General features: G+C 34.3%; 2 protein-coding genes and 1 non-coding gene across 3 annotated transcripts in view; 2 read left to right on the top strand and 1 right to left on the bottom strand.

Moving 5' to 3' along the window:
- Positions 1-20,479, bottom strand: part of LOC124634019 — a 111,463-nt gene that overhangs the window by 59,684 nt on the left and 31,300 nt on the right. The gene's annotated exons all lie outside the window — the stretch shown is intronic.
- LOC124634023 (aminoacylase-1-like) lies at positions 1,162-20,247 on the top strand. The gene is made up of 9 exons (XM_047169422.1): positions 1,162-1,290; positions 3,374-3,543; positions 6,281-6,449; positions 9,779-9,925; positions 10,697-10,767; positions 17,578-17,694; positions 18,116-18,211; positions 19,000-19,127; positions 19,991-20,247. Exons 1-9 carry the CDS (start codon positions 1,203-1,205, stop codon positions 20,193-20,195), a joined length of 1,191 nt encoding a protein of 396 aa, XP_047025378.1. The 5' UTR covers positions 1,162-1,202; the 3' UTR covers positions 20,196-20,247.
- Trnal-cag lies at positions 17,381-17,464 on the top strand. The gene has a single exon. It is a non-coding gene; the product is annotated as a tRNA-Leu (tRNA).

Raw genomic sequence — 20,479 nt, forward strand, 5'->3', positions numbered from 1 at the left:
TAATAGGGTATTACATGCATTTTTGAAATATATCTTAAATAAATTCTTTAGTCTTAATATATCTCTAAAAAATTAAAAATATTTTTTTTCTCACGTTATGTACGAATATAAATTAATTGTTTTATCATAATTTCAAATTTCGCGCGTATTTCGCGAAAACGCGGCACACAACGGACGCCATGATTGTTTTTTGGTCATGACGTCATTACGTTAGTAAACAAACTACAGCTGTCAGTAATACATATTTTGATATGTATTGAAAATTTTAATAATGAGTAATTATGCTCCGTATCGTTGGTGTGTTGTTTCTGAATGTGAGAACACTAGTGTAAAAACACCAGACAAATTATGGATTCAAGTACCAGTGGATATAAATATGAGAAACACTTGGTTAAAAGTTGCGAGACGAGATCCCGGACTGTTATCAGATAAATCTCGTTTATACTTTTGTGAAGATCACTTTTATGTAAGTACCTAACTGTATTAACATTATCTATCTAATGAAATATACTCTTTAATGATAGGTTAACTACTTCAAGAATCAATACATTGGGAAATGTGGATAATATTTAGAGGTTATACACTTTTGTTTACTACCGTAATGACGTCATTAGCATGGCGGCGACATTTCGTAGTGTTCAAAGACAGATAAAAAAACCTAAAAACTTTAAACTGCAATAAAAAATATATTTATGTACCTTACGAAGTGAAACTAACATTTCCCGATTGCTTTTACTCTAAACAATCATTGTAATACACTTTTAATTTTTTTCTCATCTAGACTAAAATACCCTATTGCGTGATATGAAAACTATTATTGTTTATGTTTATAAATACGAACAAATAATAAATGTTATCAATGTCAAACTGCAAAATAATTGGCACTGACTATCATAAACATATTACAAGTCATTAGTTATTTTACCACGTTTTATTTGCTTTTAGTAAATTTCGAAGAATAAAGTCACCTCATACTGCCATTCATGATTAATTTAAATAAAATCAAAAACGGTTATATTAACCTATTTGCTCTGTTCCATAAACCCCCAATCTCCTCAATTCCCACAGATAGGACTATTTGCGGTTAAAGTACAAAACACTGTGATAAATCATCTATAAAAGGACCACATCGATTCTAACGCGCCATAAGTGACAGAAAACTGTCAAATTCAAATTTCGAATAACCCGATTGGTTCCGGAAAATGCCGAGTGATTACGAGTCGGATCCCGCAGTGAGCAATTTACGGAATTACCTGAGGATCCGTAGTGTTCATCCCAACGTTAATTATGGTACGTAGATGAGTGTATTAGTGACGGGACGGATGACCAACTGAGAGGAACTGAGTTCTACTTAGGACCGTTCCCGTTATTGTTTATCTTTTGATTTGCTTGTTATGCTTACTGGATATAGGAATTTGACGTTAATTGTATGGATCTAATGTCAAAATTCTGTCTCTAGTGCTAGATATGTTCTTATACGACGGTAATTTTTTTTTTTATTATTTATTTATTCAACCTTATCACTAACATTACAGATATAATCCAATGCGTTAGTGAGGCACTTTTCTTACAAAATTAAACACATTCAGGTAACAAAAAAGAAAAAAGAAACACAAGATACACATTTACACCAAATAAAATTAAAAATTATAACAATAAAATAATGAATTTAAACAATAAAAACAAAAGTACTATAAGACTAATCTAGGTAACATAATATAAATAAAATTATCTTTGCGAGTTCACTGAACTGGCAAGAAAAAATGTCATAATTCTAATAATTCTAATAAGAGGCATACCTCTTATTAGAATTATTTTTAGCTGCATACAGCTAATAAATATGTACTAGGCTCTATTCAATTTTCCATATTTTTTAAACATTCTATTATTTATCCCCATGTTTCTCAATACGTTAAATACTTAAAATTGCGTCTTTCTATATGATTCATCATGTTTCATTACTTACTTAGTTACACATCTTTTTACTTAAAACTAATAAACTACTTTGCATTAAAGGTTGCAGTTATTTCGGCCCGTGTAGCTAGCTTTCTCCTGTTATTTTATTTTAATTAATTGCAGTTTTAAATAATGTAATTTATTATCTCCCCACAAATGAAATGCAACGATGAAAGCGCTAATTTTATTGTATGTAATTAATGGCCCGAGTTCTGTCAGGTTACTCTTTAATTTAATTTATTTACCACAATAATTGGCTTGCATTTTTTATGTAGCAAATGTTATTCGTTAATACAAATTGCATCTAAATACGCTATCAAAATTAAGAGTGATTGTGTATGCGTGAATTTATTTATAGAACCGATTCCAATAAATAATGAACGAACAAAAAACTTCACAATCAGGGATAGTACTCTTAATTCGTAGGCATGGGCCATTGCAACCATAATAAGTTAAAAATACATAATAAACGAAGCTTATACCCGCGGAAGCCACAACAGTCCCCATCATCTATAAAACCTCTTTTTATGTCAAAATGACATAAAAAATATAAAACAAAAAAAAGAAAACATAAAAACAGTTTCCATTTTCAAAAGCCAATCTGACACTTCCAATATGGCTTTATTCTTTTTTTTCTGTTAGATGTGTGAAGCCGTTATTTTGGTATAAAGCCTTGTCGAGACCGGCGGAGGCATTACAGCGGAGTACACAATAGAGCTTTGGATCTGTTTTTAGAACGCGACTGCGTCAGAGTATTCATGGCCCAAGCGTATTGCAGTAAAAAAGATAATTTAATTTGTTTGTATGGGGAATTGTGGATGTTTTTAATGAATTATGTTTGCTTTTTGGTGCAATGTGTTCTCCTTATTTGATCTCTCTTTTAAAAATTCTGCAAAATGGTAGCATGGTTGTAAATATAGTTTACATACCTACGTTAACGACGGGAATTGAACACTATTATTATAGGTAGATATTTACGACTTACGATTGATTGCAACACCAAATTAGGCATTTTAAAGTAAAAAAAAACTATTTGAATCTCGTATACGTACATTTAAGTAGGTATGTAGGGAATTCCAAAAATGAGCTGTGGAAAACTAAACTTTATTGATTTAAAATTAGCTATGCCTCATAATTGAGGAAAGCAAATCCAAACGTTAACTGAGTGAAACTTTGTCCAACAATTAGTTTACTGAAATAAGTCCCTAAATAGTGGAATGTTTATAACAGTTCCAATTTAATTTACTCATTTGAAGTAACTCTTTGCAATTTTTAGATAGATGGACAGTAGTCATATACAGTTTAGAGTCTGAGAAAGAACATACTTTATACAAAGTTGTGAAAAGTTGTTCTTCCGAGACGTGGATGAAACCGCGGGCAGGCCACGGAACTCTACTATTTTCTTCCCTCATTCCAGATGAATGCCTTACCTACCTCCGCGGGCAGGCCACGGAGATGGGTCTATCAGTACAGGTGCACGAGCCTGTACCCAAGAAGCCAGTCCTCGTGATGACGTGGGAAGGCACAGAGCCGACACTACCGTCCATCCTGCTGAACTCGCATATGGATGTCGTGCCAGTGTTTGAGGTGAGGCTTTTAATTATTTTGGTTAAATATTTACAGCCTAATCACAAAAACTTAAACATCTGTTGAACACTTGTCATAAAAAAGTGTGGCTACAAAATGGACCTTATTTCAACCTCATAATAAGTAAATTTTTTATACAAGTGTTCAACAGACGTTCAAAAGTTTTGTGGTACGACGGTTATACTTTATTGCACAAAAAACATTTAGGAGGGTATAGAAATAGGGATTAATTGTTAAGAGCTATGTATAATTAGAAATAACATTGACAAATCTAAATTATGGAATCAAGAACACCTTTGCGGAAATCCATGACATGACGTGGTTGCGGAGTTACCGCTATACATAATTATGTTTCCTAACATTCCATACATTGAATAATTTGAATAGCCTTATTGACTCCCGCAAATTCAGGTTTTAAATGATGTCAAGTTGATAGCAAATATAAACCATCGAGCTTTATAAATTCAACCATAATCATATACCAGTAGACCTATATCGAGGGTGTATTAGAGGTATTCTTTCAAAAAGAAGTTATGTACTTTTAATGCTGAACTCTAGTTTAAAACATATTTGCAATACTTCCCAAAGAAACCAATACCTAGGGAATAAATTCTTAAAGAATCTACTCTGCTAAAGATTTAGATGTTCCTGTAGTGAGAGCTTCTAGCGTAGTTAAAATTAAATTTAAAGTAACCCAGTTTCAGGAGTGTGAAGTAGTAGTAGTAACACCGGGTTTGTATTCTAAATTGTATTAACTATTTGATTTCCGTGTAAGATTCTTGTAGTGACGAAACCAATGTATTTTATTTATTTATTTAATACTTTTAGCGCATTTTGTACAATGGCGTACTTATATATTTTGATTATGAATATGACAATTCTTAGTAGGTACATATACCACGATGGGTGTAGTGGCTAAAACACTGCAAAATTATTTCACAGGTTTGAATCGGACTTTTAAAAAATACAGATTTTTATGTTCAAAAGGTAAATGCTTATATATTTTAGAAATACTTAGCCTACTCATATAGGTAAAGAGACCAAAACATAAACATATCTGAATTGAAATTCAAAGGGTATGCACGTTTACATCTAGCCATAGGTAATATGTTTAGTATCAGAATCCCTTGGTTGACGTTTTCATAACGTGTTTGTACATTGTGAGACGAGACCGAAATATTACAATGTCAGCTCTTTGCTGCGCTAAGTTATCAAGTTGTAGTCAAACTTAGTTTATGTTGAAGTAAAGGATTAGTTAAACAGATAGACGGCTTGCTAAAGATTACCTTTTAAACGCCTTTATTGCCTTGCTGTTTAAGTTATTACAAACGTTTATGTATGGTAAATAATTTTATTTATTTGTTATTTATTAGTAGTTGAGTTAACATATATGTAAATATTTCTTGTAAATTGGGAGGGTGAGGAAAGTGTTAATAAAGCTGTGATGAAGTTTTTATTTAATAAATATTAGTGTTAATTCAAGGAAGAACCTGTGGAAATTTAAGTATTTAAATTAAGGAAAATAACACACAAGACAATATTGACTACGTACCTTACTATTTCAAACTGTAACTTTAATAATATCATACAAAGTATAATGCATACATATTAAAGTTACAAAGAACCGCTCTAATTTGCATTAGAGAAGAGCTCATAACTCAAACTTAATTGCAATACATTAAACTATCTTGGCCAGTTAAATTAAATTTTGCCTTGAAGCCATTTCAGCAGTATACTGACTGTATGCGGTTACAGCAGCCACGAGCCACGACACTGACTGCCAACCACTAAATTAATTTTGGTAATATTTTACTTAATTCTGTTGGATTATAGACCTTATGCACTTTTATATAAGGTGGTTTACATTAGTAACTTATTAGGTTACTTGCACCCACACTTAGAAATTGCTGCAAATAAACTTTTTCCACCTTGTTACAAAACCTAATCCAAAGAAAGAAAAGTACTTGAAGCTCTAAGCATATTTCTACAACTAGTAATTATTAAAACCACGATTTATAATCAGGTGCTTAGAGATGGCGAAGCAGCTTAGGAACTTTTAGGAAATCATGTAGAATATAAAAAAATACATAAATGAGAATACAAAATATATTTTCCTTATCGTAACCTCACAATTGATCGTAGAATTAAACCTTCTAGATGCGATCACAAGTCTCCAATTACGTTTCCCACATTAGATCCCGACTGTACGAGTAAATCAGGTTTTCTCTAACAGAAAAACCTAATTACTCTTCCGCAGCCAACTCTAGCCGTTCTTATTACTGTGTAAAACCACTCTGATATCGATAAATCCAGGCACCACTATTTCGAGAAAAGACTTATCTAGATTTGTATAGCATCTGTGGTTTATAGAAAAAAGTCTGGATATCAAAATTGATTTATGAGTTGATGTTGTGTTTGCAAGCAATAAACAGATTGAGGAAAGTTCTGTTTTTGTTTTTCAAATAGGATTACTGAACTGAATGCCAGTTTATGATGGCCTTTTTATACACTTTAAAAAAATTAAGAGGAGTAAATAAAGACTAAGACCTTTTTATTGAGAAAGAAAATCATCCGATGACCCCGCTGTAGGTGTAGTGAAGCAACTTTTAATAACTTGAGATTCCTTTGTGTATCAAAGCCAGGATTACTCCTTCAAAAAATACGTCAACCCAGGAAAGACCAAGGCCTACCTTATTAATAGTTATTAAAGATAACGTTCTGCTATCCCTTTCCCCAGAAAAGCTGGACATACCCTCCATTCGAGGCTCACTTGAAGGATGGGCTGATCTACGGCCGAGGAGTCCAGGACATGAAGTCCGTGGCCATCCAGTACATCGAAGCGGTGAAGAGGATGAAGGCTAAGGGTATAAGGCTGAAGAGGACTCTTCATCTTTCTTTTGTGCCAGGTTTGTTGATTAGCAGCAGCCCCGGATCTAGGGGGGGGCAAGCCGGGGCCCATGCCCCGGGCGGCAAATTCAGGGGGCGGCAAAATCAGGCGGCTGCCTGATTTTAAATCCTACATCACAGATTACCATAATAGTTACCTACAGGGCCGTCTTAACCTATGGTGCAGGGTGTGTGAATAACCCGGGCGCCTCGGTCTCAGGGGCGCCACGGGACGCCCCACCACCAGAAAATTTCGATGAAATTACACCCGTTTGATAAGGAAGTTCCATTGTATCATGATACTGACAAGCAAAGTTTCAAAAAAAGTCGCCTTCGCTATGTTTAATTGATCATTTTGATTATTTTTCATAACATCCTCCAACTAAGTGAAAAAATTCTCGCTCGCTACGCTCGCGGTTAAATTACCGTTTCTGTACTGTTTTTCTGATCGAACACAAATAGCACTCGCTCTAATCACGGTTTCTTTTTATTTGTACATGATTCCCAGTTTAATTTGTGAGTCTTCAAACAAATAACTTAAAAAAGTTCGCGCTCGCTGCGCTCGCGGCTACTTGTTACTTGACAATGTAAGTACTTTTGTGTCGTAGACTCAAAAAATTTCACGCTCGCTCCGCTCGCGCAATGTTACACAGGCATTGCCTTGTTGGCTTCATTAGTCTAATCCGCGCTATCTTACCTTTTATAAGTCAAATGTAGCGAAAAAATATATTTATTGAGTCCTCAAAAACAAAAAAGTTTGCGCTTCCGACTGCTTGCTACTTTACTGCGCTTTTTACCTACTTATTAACTTTTTGTGTACATTAATCTGTCTCCAGTAGCGGCTTTAGGGTAGGGCGCGGTTGGGCGCCCCCAACCAATCCTTGATCAGAATTTTACTCCTATTTTTGTTTAAAATTTCATCAAAGATCGCAACTTACAAGAACTGTATCCAAATGTATGGATAGCATCAGGGCCGCCTTAACCTATGGTGCAGGGTGTTCGAATAACCCTGGCGCCGCGAGCTCAGGGGCGCCGCGGCACGCCTCTGGACCAAGAAATTTCAATTAAATTAATGTATTGTCATACAATGCCGCGCGCGTTAGATACACTACTTTTATGTCCCAAAACTCAAAAATTTTCGCGCTCGCTTCGCTCGCGGTTTCTTTACTTTACACTTACATTTTTTTTTCACATATAGCTACTTTTAATTTAATGTCCCAATACTCAAAAAAATTCGCGCTCCCTTCGCTCGCGGCTTCTTCATTTCACAGTCGCCTTTTATTATATATGTTAAGGACTTTTAGTGATCCAAATCTCAAAAAAGCTTTTTCGGGCTTGCTTCACTTTATAGTTGTTTTTATTTTTGAAATTTTTTTTGTCTACAAACGACGCTACCTTTTTGCTAGGCAAAAAGGTAGCGTCGTTTTTAAGTCCTTTTATTAATAAGAAAGTAACTTCTAGTTTCTATTTATGGTACTACTTTAAGTCCCAAAATTTTAATTCATACTTAGGCGCCAACACCAACAAAGAGCTATCTACGTTTGGGCTACATTTTAAGTCATTTTTGTTTTGAGTTCTAAAATATAACAAAAAATTTCGCGCTCGCTTCGCTCGCGCAATCACAACCTGTGTTCCCGTGTTTTTGCATTCACCAACCAGCAATAACTTATGTACGATTGGGCTACATTTTAGGTAATTTTTGCTTTGACTTGTTAACTATAAAAAAAAATTCGCGCTCGCTTCGCTCGCGCAATCGGTAACTACATATTATGTCTCTGTTTTTCGTATGGGTTTGAATTGTAGTTGGGGGCGCCGTAGAAATCTCGCCCAGGGCGCTAGTAGAGTTAAAGCCGGCACTGTCTGTCTCGACTTCATAACTTAAACCTGGCGAACAGTTTGAGCCTACAATGATTTGGACACATTTTTTTAAGTCCTTTACCTACCAAAAAAGTGACTTTCGGTGGTGAAAATAAATATAAGTACGTAGGTAGGCGGGGCGGCACTTTTCAGTTTTTGCCCCGCCTAAAAAAAATTGAAGATCCGGGGCTGATTAGCAGTGTCCAATTTTTGTTGTTGTCAATTTTTTTTGACATTCTTATCTACTTCACTCTATCCACAAAATATCTCTGTAATACCTGGTGTATTATCTGTTACTATTATTATTCTTTATTGCACACTTTACAATTAATACTACAAGCATGTTTAGCTATGTTATAGCTAAACATGCTTGTACCTTTATATGTTATGTAACACCAAAAATACCATGTTTAAAAAGCAAATAAATGATTTATCTATACTAATATTATAAAGCTGAAGAGTTTGTTTGTTCGTTTGAACGCGCTAATCTCAGAAACTTCTGGTCCGATTTGAAAATTTCTTTCAGTGTTAGATAGCCTATTTATCGAGGAAGGCTATAGGCTACTTTTTATCCCGGTACGGGAAGTAGTTCCCACGGGATGCGGGTGAAACCGCTGGCAGAAGCTAGTTATTAATACACACAGAACAAAGACAGTTTAGCTGAAGAGTTGGTTTGAAGTGCTAGCTCTAGAATACTCAAATTAGTTGATAAGAACTATGCAAATTAGTTGGTTGCCTATGTTCCACATATCCAGGAAACCTACAAACTCCTTTTTATACTACAATCACAGCGACTGAATAGTTGACAATAATCTTAAAGTCTCAATCTTCTCCGCATTTGCGTATGTTATTCTTGTAGCAACTAATTAGCTGTTTTAAATGTCCATTTATATAAGCAACACTTAAACTTTGGTGGTCTCTAACAAGATGGGTAAAGGTCGTATCGTATCTGGGTCTAGAGCCTCGAGTGATACAGCGATCTATCGAGAGCTCTTATTAGCCCAAATGATGCTGCCGATGCACTTTTTGCATCAGAAAGAAAAATTGCACCTTGAACTAAGGAATGGCGTATACTTAGAATGGAGTTTTGCGAAAATAATACATTTGGCAAATCATGTATTGCCTGAATATGGACAAGTAAATAAATACTTACTGTGTAATACGCTTACTGTGACCAGCGGTTTCACTCGCATCTCAACGCGACTACTTCCTGCAGCTGAATATATGTAATGTTACACATACTTAACATATTATGTTATTTCTAATGTATAAGCTGTGTTACTGCCTTACTTAGTTTCATACTTGCTTAGTTAAGTTAATCACAAATATTATAAAAACTTACTTTTGTTTCAAACTTGCTTAATTTAACTAAATTAATCACAAATATTATAAAAAACTTACTCTTGTTTTAATACTTGCTTAGTTAAGTTAATCACAAATATTATAAAACTTACTTATTTGTTAATTATAATGTTTCTATTTGTACCACTAGATGAGGAGATTGGCGGAACCCTGGGTATGGGGGAGTTCGTGAAAACAGATGCGTTTAAGAATCTGAACGTTGGCTTCGCACTGGATGAGGGCATAGCCAGCCCTACAGAGGAATTCTTGATCTTCAACGGCGAGAGGACTATTTGGCGTGAGTACAATTTAAATTTTAGATTAAATAAAGAGGCTCCTTTTGCAGCTCTTAAAGTAACTGTTTATGATAAAACGGTCGGTGAAAAAGGAAAAAAATTGCCAACTATCGGTTTGAATGATGATACATAAAACCTCGCGGCTGGTTTTTGTGCCCGAAATGTGTGGCGCGTAAAAGTACTAAACGGAAAATGCTAATATGAAAGCGCTGTGATGGTTATAATATAACTGAAGAAATTGCCAATTGAAGATTTTCTAAGCAAAATTAAGCAAACAACAACACGAAGAATCAGAAGTTAATAGTACATTGTAATAAAATAAATTCGGAGCCTATAATGATTATGTTAAAGGACAAGGTAATCCGATCTTAATTAGATCCCGACCCTTTTCTCGTTCTCGTACCACGATCTGTCAGGTTGCGTGCTAACAATAACACAATTAGGTACTAAGTATAACAACTTGATTATTATTATTACAAAAGTAAGTAATGTAAAATAAATGTAATTTTGTAATCAGAAATAGTTCCAGTTCCTGATGTTATAGTCAATTTTTACCGACATGCGACAGTAGGTATGTAGGTACTTTGAAAATTTAACGTGCAAATTCTTGGTATTAAAAACTGAAGAAAACCCAGCTTTGATTGGAAATATATATATGGGGTTGCCATTTATCAAAATTCAATTCATTTGTTGGAAAGTTCAGTTTCTCATTCATCCTTTTCATATCAATAAGTAACATATTTTAGTAATGCTTCGATTCGGATTCATTTCAGACATGGACATCATCTGCCCCGGCAAGTCGGGACACGGCTCTCTGTTGCTACCTGATAACAGTGGCGAAAAGGTGAGAAAATGTATCATTTTTTATTTTCGCTAGCTTTAGTGCTTTTACTCGATTATTATTATAAAGTAACTTTAAAAGAGGTAGGTAAGACTAGTTATGCTGCAGTAAGATCAACAGAAGTCGAAGGCTCTTTTGACATTGTATTAAAATCGCTGTAGTTATACATGTAAAGTATGCAGATGATTTAATGTTTTGACGAATACCTGAAGAATATCATTAATCTTTAAATATCGCAACAAGTAGGTTAGAAGTGACTTAATACGCGTCGACCCCATCATGATCCCAAACTTTTAATTTTCACTTCGTATTAGCAACAACGAAACAAAAATGATTCCCAAATCAATATTACGTACCTAACTCAACATTAAGCCTCCCAGGTGTACCTTTGTCAAGCACCAATAATGGAAATCTCATGTCACAGTACTAATCCTAATTATAAACTAAATTACCGAACCCAATTTTGGTTGATAAGTACGAGAAACATTTTAAATCTGGTACGACCGCAAAGAAATAACGAATATTTATAAAACCGATCCAATATTTAGTTCAAAAACCGAATTTAATGCTGTGGACCACCAAGAAAAAGCATTATAGGTCACTGCAGACTTACCGTCACACAACCTGTCTTCCAAATACAAATAAAGCTAGACATCGTAGCACTCAAGGGTTGCACACATTGAAACGTGTGTCTATAATAATTATGTGTAAAATAATCGAGTTGTTGCGAGCAGGCCTGGATGCCAGCCAACTAGCAATGCTCATGAATTGAGAATAATGATGCATCTGATACAAGCTTAGCTTAGGAGTTCTGAATAATTCGAAGCATACGAATATCTTTTGATAAATTTTGAGATAGTATCAACCATATAGGTTTGTTTTAAATAGACCTTTCGACTGACGACAAAAAATAATTATTAAGTACTCCTCACTTAAAACTACTGCTCTTCTTGCTACTGACAACGGTTTCTTCCGCATACCGTGAAAAAGTCTGCACAGTCGAAATCGTCGGTAGAATCATACAAAAATAAATTTAACATATAACTGGAAATAGTTTTACCCTAGAACTTCTATTACACATTAAGTTTTGTGAATATAACCGTACAAAGTTTTCTTAAGAACAATTGCAAAGTTTACCCGAGGGAAGAAAATAAAACTTAAGTAGCAGTAAGTGACTATGGCCAGTGAAGACTTGGCTAATAGGAACAGAAGCAAGGAGGTTTCTTTCTTTATGTTTGGTAAGGCGTTACATTGCTAAAACTTGGGTAAGAACTGTTTTGACGCAACATAGTTTGGAACCCTAATTATGTATAAACTGCACGTGTAAATGTGAGTCATGGCACAAACTTTGACAAAAATATACTCGTTAGTCTTATGATAAAATTGGATTGATTCTTTTTCAGTCAAATTAGTTAGATCTTTGCTCAAAGGAATAGAGGAACGAAATTTTCAGTAATTTCAAAACTGGATGTAATTTAGTACATAATTCCAGATTTCTCATTTCGAGTATCAGATTTCGATTTGAACAGACGAAATATCTTCGTCCACTTCAGAACGAATGTCGACGATAAATTACGTTTCCCAAGTGTCTCGAGAATAAACCTTGTCATTCCTCAACGAGATCCCGAGTATTTTTAAGAGAAATTATGTTATTCTTTAAAAATAAAGACTGGAATGTTTTTGAGAAAACAGACCTAAAAGTAAGCATAGAAACATAAGCTATACGCCGGTACCATCCATAACTTTGCTTTGCTTTGCTTTGCATAATGTTTTCAGTTTGCCTCAAATACGTATGCAAAAGTATCTACTAGCTCTATATTTCACTAGGTTGCATGATTTTAAAATATTACCTATTCTTAAAGCTTTTTTAAACACGTCCATCTGTTTAAAAGAGATTTCGAATACTTATGTGTAATATACATAAGTATTAATTTCTAAAATTAAGTTAACATACAATTATCCGCTGTGATAGTCAAGTTTTAGTAGAATCCACTTCTAAGAGAATAATGGAAGGGTCAAAGGGTTGACGAATAACTACATGTATTAATATTCAGGACCTAGCATATTAGATAGCTCTAGTTAACGTTTGTAGGAGACCTTATGTGAAATTTTAATGTGCTATCTGGCCGACTTGACACTTGGATCAACTGCTCGGACGATTGTTGAGACCCTCCATACTTTCTAAAGGAGACATGTCCATTTAATAAATGGTGTACTTAAGATTCTTTAGCAAGGATGGAAGTAAAATATCAGTTTAATAGTTTCCAGGGCAATTTAATTAGGGAGGAACAATTGTCATATGAGAACCGAGTCCAATTGCAATCTATGAATCTTAGAAATAAAGGTGATTCTTCAAATTTCTTGACTATATGCTATTTTGTTAGTGGGTTTTTAAACCAGATCTGTTACGTTTAAGTATCTGAAATAATTAGTGTCCGCATTAAACTTCGCCAGGACATAGAGGCCAGTATCTAAGTAGATAAAGACGAAAACTAAGATCCCAAGTACCATCTCGTATTTTATGTTTAAGCTGGGCTACTTACAGCTAAACTAACGAGGAGACTAACTAACTGTTTAAATGAAAGAAAGTGTATCCTAAAACTATCAAATGCTAAACATCAGACTTGCCTGTTCACTTTTCACGAAACGCTGAGCCAAAACACAATTTAGGTTTTCTGTATTCTATTGAATATTCGTATTTCTATCAAACAGAAAACTACATATTTTTTTACTTTGCCATGTATCTAACTATCTTTATGTAATTTTTAAGGTTATAATTTATATAACACGCTGATTCACGCTCACTGCGCTCAGAGCTTTGGAGCGTGGCTCTTGGTAGGATCTGCCTAATAATCGTATGAACGCAGGCGTTAGGCTTAAACTTCATGCACCAAGTGTGACTTAAGCTTAATGCATAATGGTACTTACTTTCTTAACGGTAATGTCCCTTGAGAAGGTAGGTATGTATTGTTCAGTGAAAGTCGGAAATAGCAGCACTTTTAAGCAATAAAGGATGTCTCTCATCTACATATATTTCTCTCGAGTCCCAGTCTAATCCAATGCTGCTGAGTATCAATATTCCAAAAATTCAAGCATTAAATAAAATAACACAGCCTTTCCGTCTCTATAAAAATGATTGATGAATATAATAACTTGGTAAATAACAGAAAAGTAATGTGGCTCAACCAAAAAGTAATCTTACAGCGACAAAAGTAGAGGAAGCCGAGTAAATTGAAGAAATATTTCCACCTTAACCTGCAAACTTTAACTTTTGCCCGTAATTACCCAAAATGGCGGCGGTTAATGTATCCTCGCCATTTACGGGTTACAGTCGAACATTTGTAAAACTAAATGGCCTTATAAACTTATTATGTACCTACAATCTCTGCAATTCAGCATATAGCGTAGTTAATGAATACGTAATTTTCTAAAATACATAATAAGTTTTTAGTTCAAATCAGTGGATCAGGTGTTGGCCATTTTACTCATATTAACGAGGACGTTATTTCTTACAATATGTAGAAAGTATTGTTTTATTTTATTTAAAACATTTAAAATAAATCAAAGAACACTTGTTGTACCAAGCTCATAACAAAGTTTCATTAAACTGCAATTTTGATGCACTCAATAAACTTGCATCTATGTATAGGCTATACGGAACAAGATTCTTCCCATAAAACATTTTTATGTATCTCATACACTGCAAAAGCTATAAAAACCAGAACCACGTACTGCATACTAAACAGTCGGCTGAAAGTTGACCTGATGGTTGGCAAAATGTTTTTTTTTTTGTTAAAGTCTTGATTCCAATCAAAGTTTTCAAGCAGTCTGAAACCGGCTAAATACCTGATCTTTGTAATATGCGTACTACCATTCATTCTTCTTCCAAGCCTTTTTTCCAACTACGTTGTGGTCGGCTTCCAGTCTAACCGAATGTAGCCCAAACAAACTGTCGGGCGACTAAAAATTTGTAGTGTGTGGTAGCTCTTACTGCAATCTATACTGAAAAATGTAGTCTATACTTCAAGATACAGCGAGTTTCCGGCGTTTTCTGCCCAAAGAGAATTGGAAAAGATAACTGACAACGCTTGAAAGTAGTTTTTAAAGTGCTATTTCGATGACAAACGTTTTGTTGGAACTGCAGTTTATTTTATACATTTTGGCTTTAAGTATGTATTGAGTGTGTTTTTAAGTTTGAATGGTGCCTTAAATTGCTTTTTATAATAGCTTTTTTTTCTAAAACCCACTGCGTCCATAATTTAGATTAGGGTCAATTAAGTCGAGATAAATATAAAAACGATTTTTGTATCTGTAAGTTATATATAACATCTATTAAAGATGTTTTATTATACCTACAGTAAGGCCATGAGTTGCATTATTTCATTACTTTTAATAAATATTTAAAGATACAAACACGGGCAACTATATCTTTCTCGAAAGAAAAGTAATCTTAAAAGACCCGATTAATTCTTCAAAAGACACTCTTAAAGATTGCAGAAAGTTCTTCCAGTAATAAAATGAAAGTGCACCTATTTGCAGTGACACTGCACCTCTACTATCCACTGCAGTAACTGCAGTATGGAGCCGCAACTAGATAAAGTGCTATCCCACCTTACATACCTACTCGATAAATTAATTATCAAAACCAACTCACTGGTGTAGGTAGGACGTGCTATGATCTGAGGGCACGGCAGTGCCCCAGCCAAGACTCGAGCAAAGCGGGCACGGCCGTACCATCTTTTCTCGAAGCGTTTCGCGGCTATTTCAGCCCCCTGTATCTTCCATGTGAACAAAGCTAGGAGTTTAGGTTTTCGATGACCAAGAGTAAGTATTAGAACAAGCTCAGTCTCAAAATTACAAGACATTTGAATAAATAGTTTACGAGATATGAGCGATCAAAGTTACACCATTTTGTCACTGACTCACTCACTGACCGATCATCAAAAGTCTAAGGTACTTCTAGCAAACTTAGAACCTTCAAATTTGGCAACAAGATAGGTTATTACCTACATATAAAGGGAAAATTATAAAAACCTTAAAACTTAATAAAAAAATAGGAAACAAATTTATATTTGCGGTTTTTCAAGAACATTGTGTATGAATTTTGACTGCATTGATAACTTTGTTATTTATTTATGTACAAAATGTTACTATTTGTTTTATTGTTACGTAGTGGTATATTGTTATTATGTATTAAATATACATCATATGAATAAAAAAGCTAGGTTTAAATGAAATGAATAATGATAAAATCTTTCATATTAAAGCAGTGCGATAAACACTGCATGCTCGCTCGATAGATGGCGTTGTCCTGGTCTAAATCGCGCTATGGTTTCGTTACAAAGTTTAGTATAAGTAGTACTTAAAAAAAATCTAATAATTTCATGTGATAGCGTCATCTACCTCTGAAATAAATCTCTTTTATTCTAAAAGATATTCGATTAAAAAATTCAACAATTTCGAAATTTTTTAGGTTAAAAAAATATTGTTTACGTGCTACTTTAGGTGTACATATTTAGTTTGTTATATATTTAGTTAGTTGCATGTAAGTTAATTTAATTTGTTATACCTATACTTAGAGAAGAAAGAGACCTACAAAAAATAAATTAGATCCCACCAAAAACATTAAATGTAAAAAAAGCCAATCCTCTACGCAATTCCTCCACCGTAAAAAGTTTTGAGATCACATAGAAGCCAAGTCCTGTTCTACTTTATTTGTAATAATAAATCAATATTTTGTGACTATATCAATAGTTTTGTTCTCATTACAATAATACTTGGCCATGAGCACAAGTTAAAAGTCGCTCCTTGTAATAATGTGTAAATACCATTGAATTGATAAATTCTAATGGACATGATTTTACGATTGAACTGATTATGGACTGATTGGAATTTGAGATCACCATGGACTAAACATGCGCCATAGTACATGTGCAGTTCATTGATGTTGGATGATACTGACTGTCGGTCATTTAGTAACAATTGAATAAACTAAAAGTATTTAATTCTGTGATATTAAACTTCATGTTTGACTTTCACCTCTCCAAGATATGCTGTATTATATTTGTAGTTTATTGTGCTCATGGCCAAGTCAATATTATTGTAAAGTGAACGAAACTATTGATATAGTCACAAAATATTGATTTATTATTACAAATAAAGTAGAACAGGACTTGGCTTCTATGTGATCTCAAAACTTTTTACGGTGGAGGAATTGCGTAGAGGATTGGCTTTTTTTACATTTAATGTTTTTGGTGGGATAGATTATACTCTGATATGGTTCTGAATTAAATGAGAGTGTGCATACAATTTAATTATGTAAAAAATAAGAAAAGTATATATATTGATTGATTGACCCTATAATTGTAAGTTTAGCCGATTTGTAAAACAAAATATCAGAGAGTGACAGTCTTTTGTGTTATTAAGTTATTCAAGGGAAAACATGTGAATATATAATTCTAGGTAATGGAATTATCATGTAGGTATTGATATTTACAAATCGAATGAAAGGATGATCTGTTGACCGTATTATATTTACGTTCCAGAATTTACGTAGTGACGTTGTTATTTTACGATAGTCATTAATATGATTCGAAATTTGGACACTAGTCTGCATGTCAGGATGGCCGAGCGGTCTAAGGCGCTGCGTTCAGGTCGCAGTCCACTTCTGTGGGCGTGGGTTCGAATCCCACTTCTGACAGAACTTTTTTATACCAACAAATAGTTATATTTTCAAAGATCAAGGGCTTCATTGTTCACGTATGTTGCTTTAAGTTACCTATACTAATGAATTTAATTATTTTATTGTTTTAGCTAAGGTATATGATAGATAAATTCATGGATCTACGTCAGGAGTCGAAGAAGAAGCTGGCTGATAACCCAGAATTGACCATCGGAGATGTTACAACTGTCAACCTCACCATGTTATCAGTAAGTTGACACTATACATACATTTTATTGTAAACTTAATCGGTAATTAGGTATGTATTTATCGTACATGAGTAATTTATGTCAATTTATACTTTTCTCTTAAATAAACGTCCCACAGATCCTTAAAAATGTCACTATGGCATGTCTATCGCACACAATATCACTGTTTTTGCTTCAGTTGCAAATGAAATCCCTCATTTGTAAGAGCGTTTTATTTCAATTTTTATTTAATAATTTTATTGATTAATGGACAATTAAGTCACAATTGTCCTTAAACCGATTGTGACAGTAGGTACAAAGTTCTATCTTCATTTTTGGTTTACATGGGATACTTATACAAAACAAAACCATAACGTTAACAATGCATTCTTACTTCTCATACATATTCTGACTCATCAGAACACCTATGTTTTATTCACAGGGCGGAATTCAGAACAACGTGGTGCCTGAAAAGTTGACCGCAAGCTTCGACATACGCATCGCTCTGTCTGTCGACCAGAAACAATTTGAAAACGAGGTAAGTAAAAAAGGTTACAGTTTTTTTATTAACTGTCTATGTTTTTGAATATGTCAAACCGCCATTTTTATTCCTCAGATAGAAGTTAACTGATGATTGAAAAATCAGCCCTTAGAATCTTATCTACTGATTAATTCCATTTGGACGTGGGTAAAAAAGGAAACGGCTATCTTACTCAATCATACACCAAAATACATTTATTTTAATAACTACCTCTACTGTTGCCTGAAGTTGTTAATAAAGTTGAAAGAACATTAATTTATTGTTTCTAAAATATCCGTATTTATTGCGAACTAAACCAGTCTAATCTAGCTTTTATGTAAGTTTAAAGCTGGTAGATTTCCCACGAGTAAGTTAGTTAGTAATAAAATACGTATAAAACCTATTGACCTAGTCTTCTAGGTATACAACTTTGAACAGCCCAGGACACTTAAGTTTTTAGAAGTTTAGGCGAGGTTCAGGGATATAAATATCGGATTAGAAGGCGAAATTAAACAGTTTTATTTAACCCCTGACGCAAAAAAAGTTCGACCACTGTTTGGCTGTGGCATCGTAGTTTTTGAGCTGATGTAACGATTCAAATTCAAATTGTTTCATCTAAAGCACCTCAGCAGTTTTGAAAGTATTAGCTGTTTTCTCAGCACATTTTTTTTATAAGGTAAACATAGACAGTGTGACTCGTGTTTAATTTCAATGGGTTCAGTAATTTCTTGTCTGTAAACGCTACACAGAGACACAGAGTTATCCTTGCAATGAAAATACTAGTAAGGATATATTGCTTCCAACAGATACGTCGCTGGTGTGCCGAGGCTGGTGACGGGGTGACGTTTGAGTATAAACAGAAGGATCCCTACGTGGCGCCGACCACACAAACCAATGCTTACTGGCTCGCTTTTAAAGCTGCTGCTGATCAACTGTGAGTATTTATGAAATAAACCAGTATATTTAAAGGCAGGATAAATCTTACAAACGATGAGATCTAGCAAGTGGAGATAGTAGTCGCTAATAACAGATTAAAGAATATTTGTATGTGTTAATACACTTTAATTAATCTATCTCGAACCAAAAACATAATATTTCTACTTTTGGGAGGTTCTACGAGTCCTTATAACTCATCCACACTTGATAAATTAACTCCTACAAAAATAGATCTCAACTAACTACAAGGATTTAGTAAAGACATTGAACGCGAGAATTCACGTTCTATTTAGAACACTATCGTTAAGCTAAAATAGTCCTAGTTCAAATTCATTTTTTCAACTCCTTGGTATTCGCCTATTGTTCGACTCGTATACGACTTGTAGGGCGTTTAAAAACCGGAACAATTGCGGTTCAATTGTATCCGAACACAAAAGGAGTTTATAGCTGGCTGCTATCATTCTACCTCATCACATCTTGCTATAAAAGGAAGCTATACATATATGTTGAATATACCAATACACATCATTACACATGATATTATAAACATGTTACGCTAAAGTCCTATCGTCAACATTTGTAATTGATGTATTCATTGAGGGCTCAAAATTTACTATTGTTCTGCCAACTAACTAACGATGGTTATTAACAGGTAAAGCAGGTAAGGATGGTATATAATTGAGACATCATCGTTTAGCTTAGTTATCAGGACTAATTGTGTGTGACTAGATGAGTGGTTTAAATACACCACAGCTCCTTTATGCTTATAGCACAAATGTCTCTTTTCTTACAAAAACGACAACCCTCTCAAATGACAACATAGAAAACAAGCTAACAATCTATCCCTCTTTTTCGTTCCAGAAAAATCAAGTTAAAATGCTGCACGTTCCCGGGTGGGACTGACAGCCGGTATTTACGAGAACTCGGTATCCCTGCGCTCGGGTTCTCGCCGATGTCCAAAACTGTGCCCGGATTACACGAACACAACGAGAGTCTAAGGGCTGAGACTTACTTGAGGGGCATCAGTATCTATGAGACTCTTATACCTGCTGTTGCTAATGTATGAACTGACTAAGACTACAAATAAGACATGAAAAATAAAGTTCTTTAATACTAAATACGTTTTGTTTAATTCTAAGATATGTGGTTTCCTTAATAAGTGTTAAGGATACTGAAGTTTTAAATAAATGGTTAAAAAATTAAGTGTATCGCAAAATGCCGGTCATGAAACACAAAAAATCAAAATTATTTTACCCACACACAACGTTCAGCTTCAATAAATCGCCAAAAAATACGGTTCCGTCATAAATAAAACCAGGCATATTTAAATACTTTTAGCACCTATTGTGT

This window comes from Helicoverpa zea, chromosome 10 (genome assembly GCF_022581195.2).
Source record: "Helicoverpa zea isolate HzStark_Cry1AcR chromosome 10, ilHelZeax1.1, whole genome shotgun sequence".
NCBI lineage: Eukaryota > Metazoa > Arthropoda > Insecta > Lepidoptera > Noctuidae > Helicoverpa > Helicoverpa zea.

Excerpts from the sequence above, each read along its gene's own strand:
- LOC124634023 (XM_047169422.1), top strand. The coding sequence starts at position 1,203 with ATGCCGAGTGATTACGAGTCGGATCCCGCAGTGAGCAATTTACGGAAT. Across the intron at positions 6,450-9,778 it reads TCATCTTTCTTTTGTGCCAG|ATGAGGAGATTGGCGGAACC; the intron begins GTTTGTTGATTA and ends TTGTACCACTAG. Across the intron at positions 10,768-17,577 it reads CTGATAACAGTGGCGAAAAG|CTAAGGTATATGATAGATAA; the intron begins GTGAGAAAATGT and ends TTATTGTTTTAG.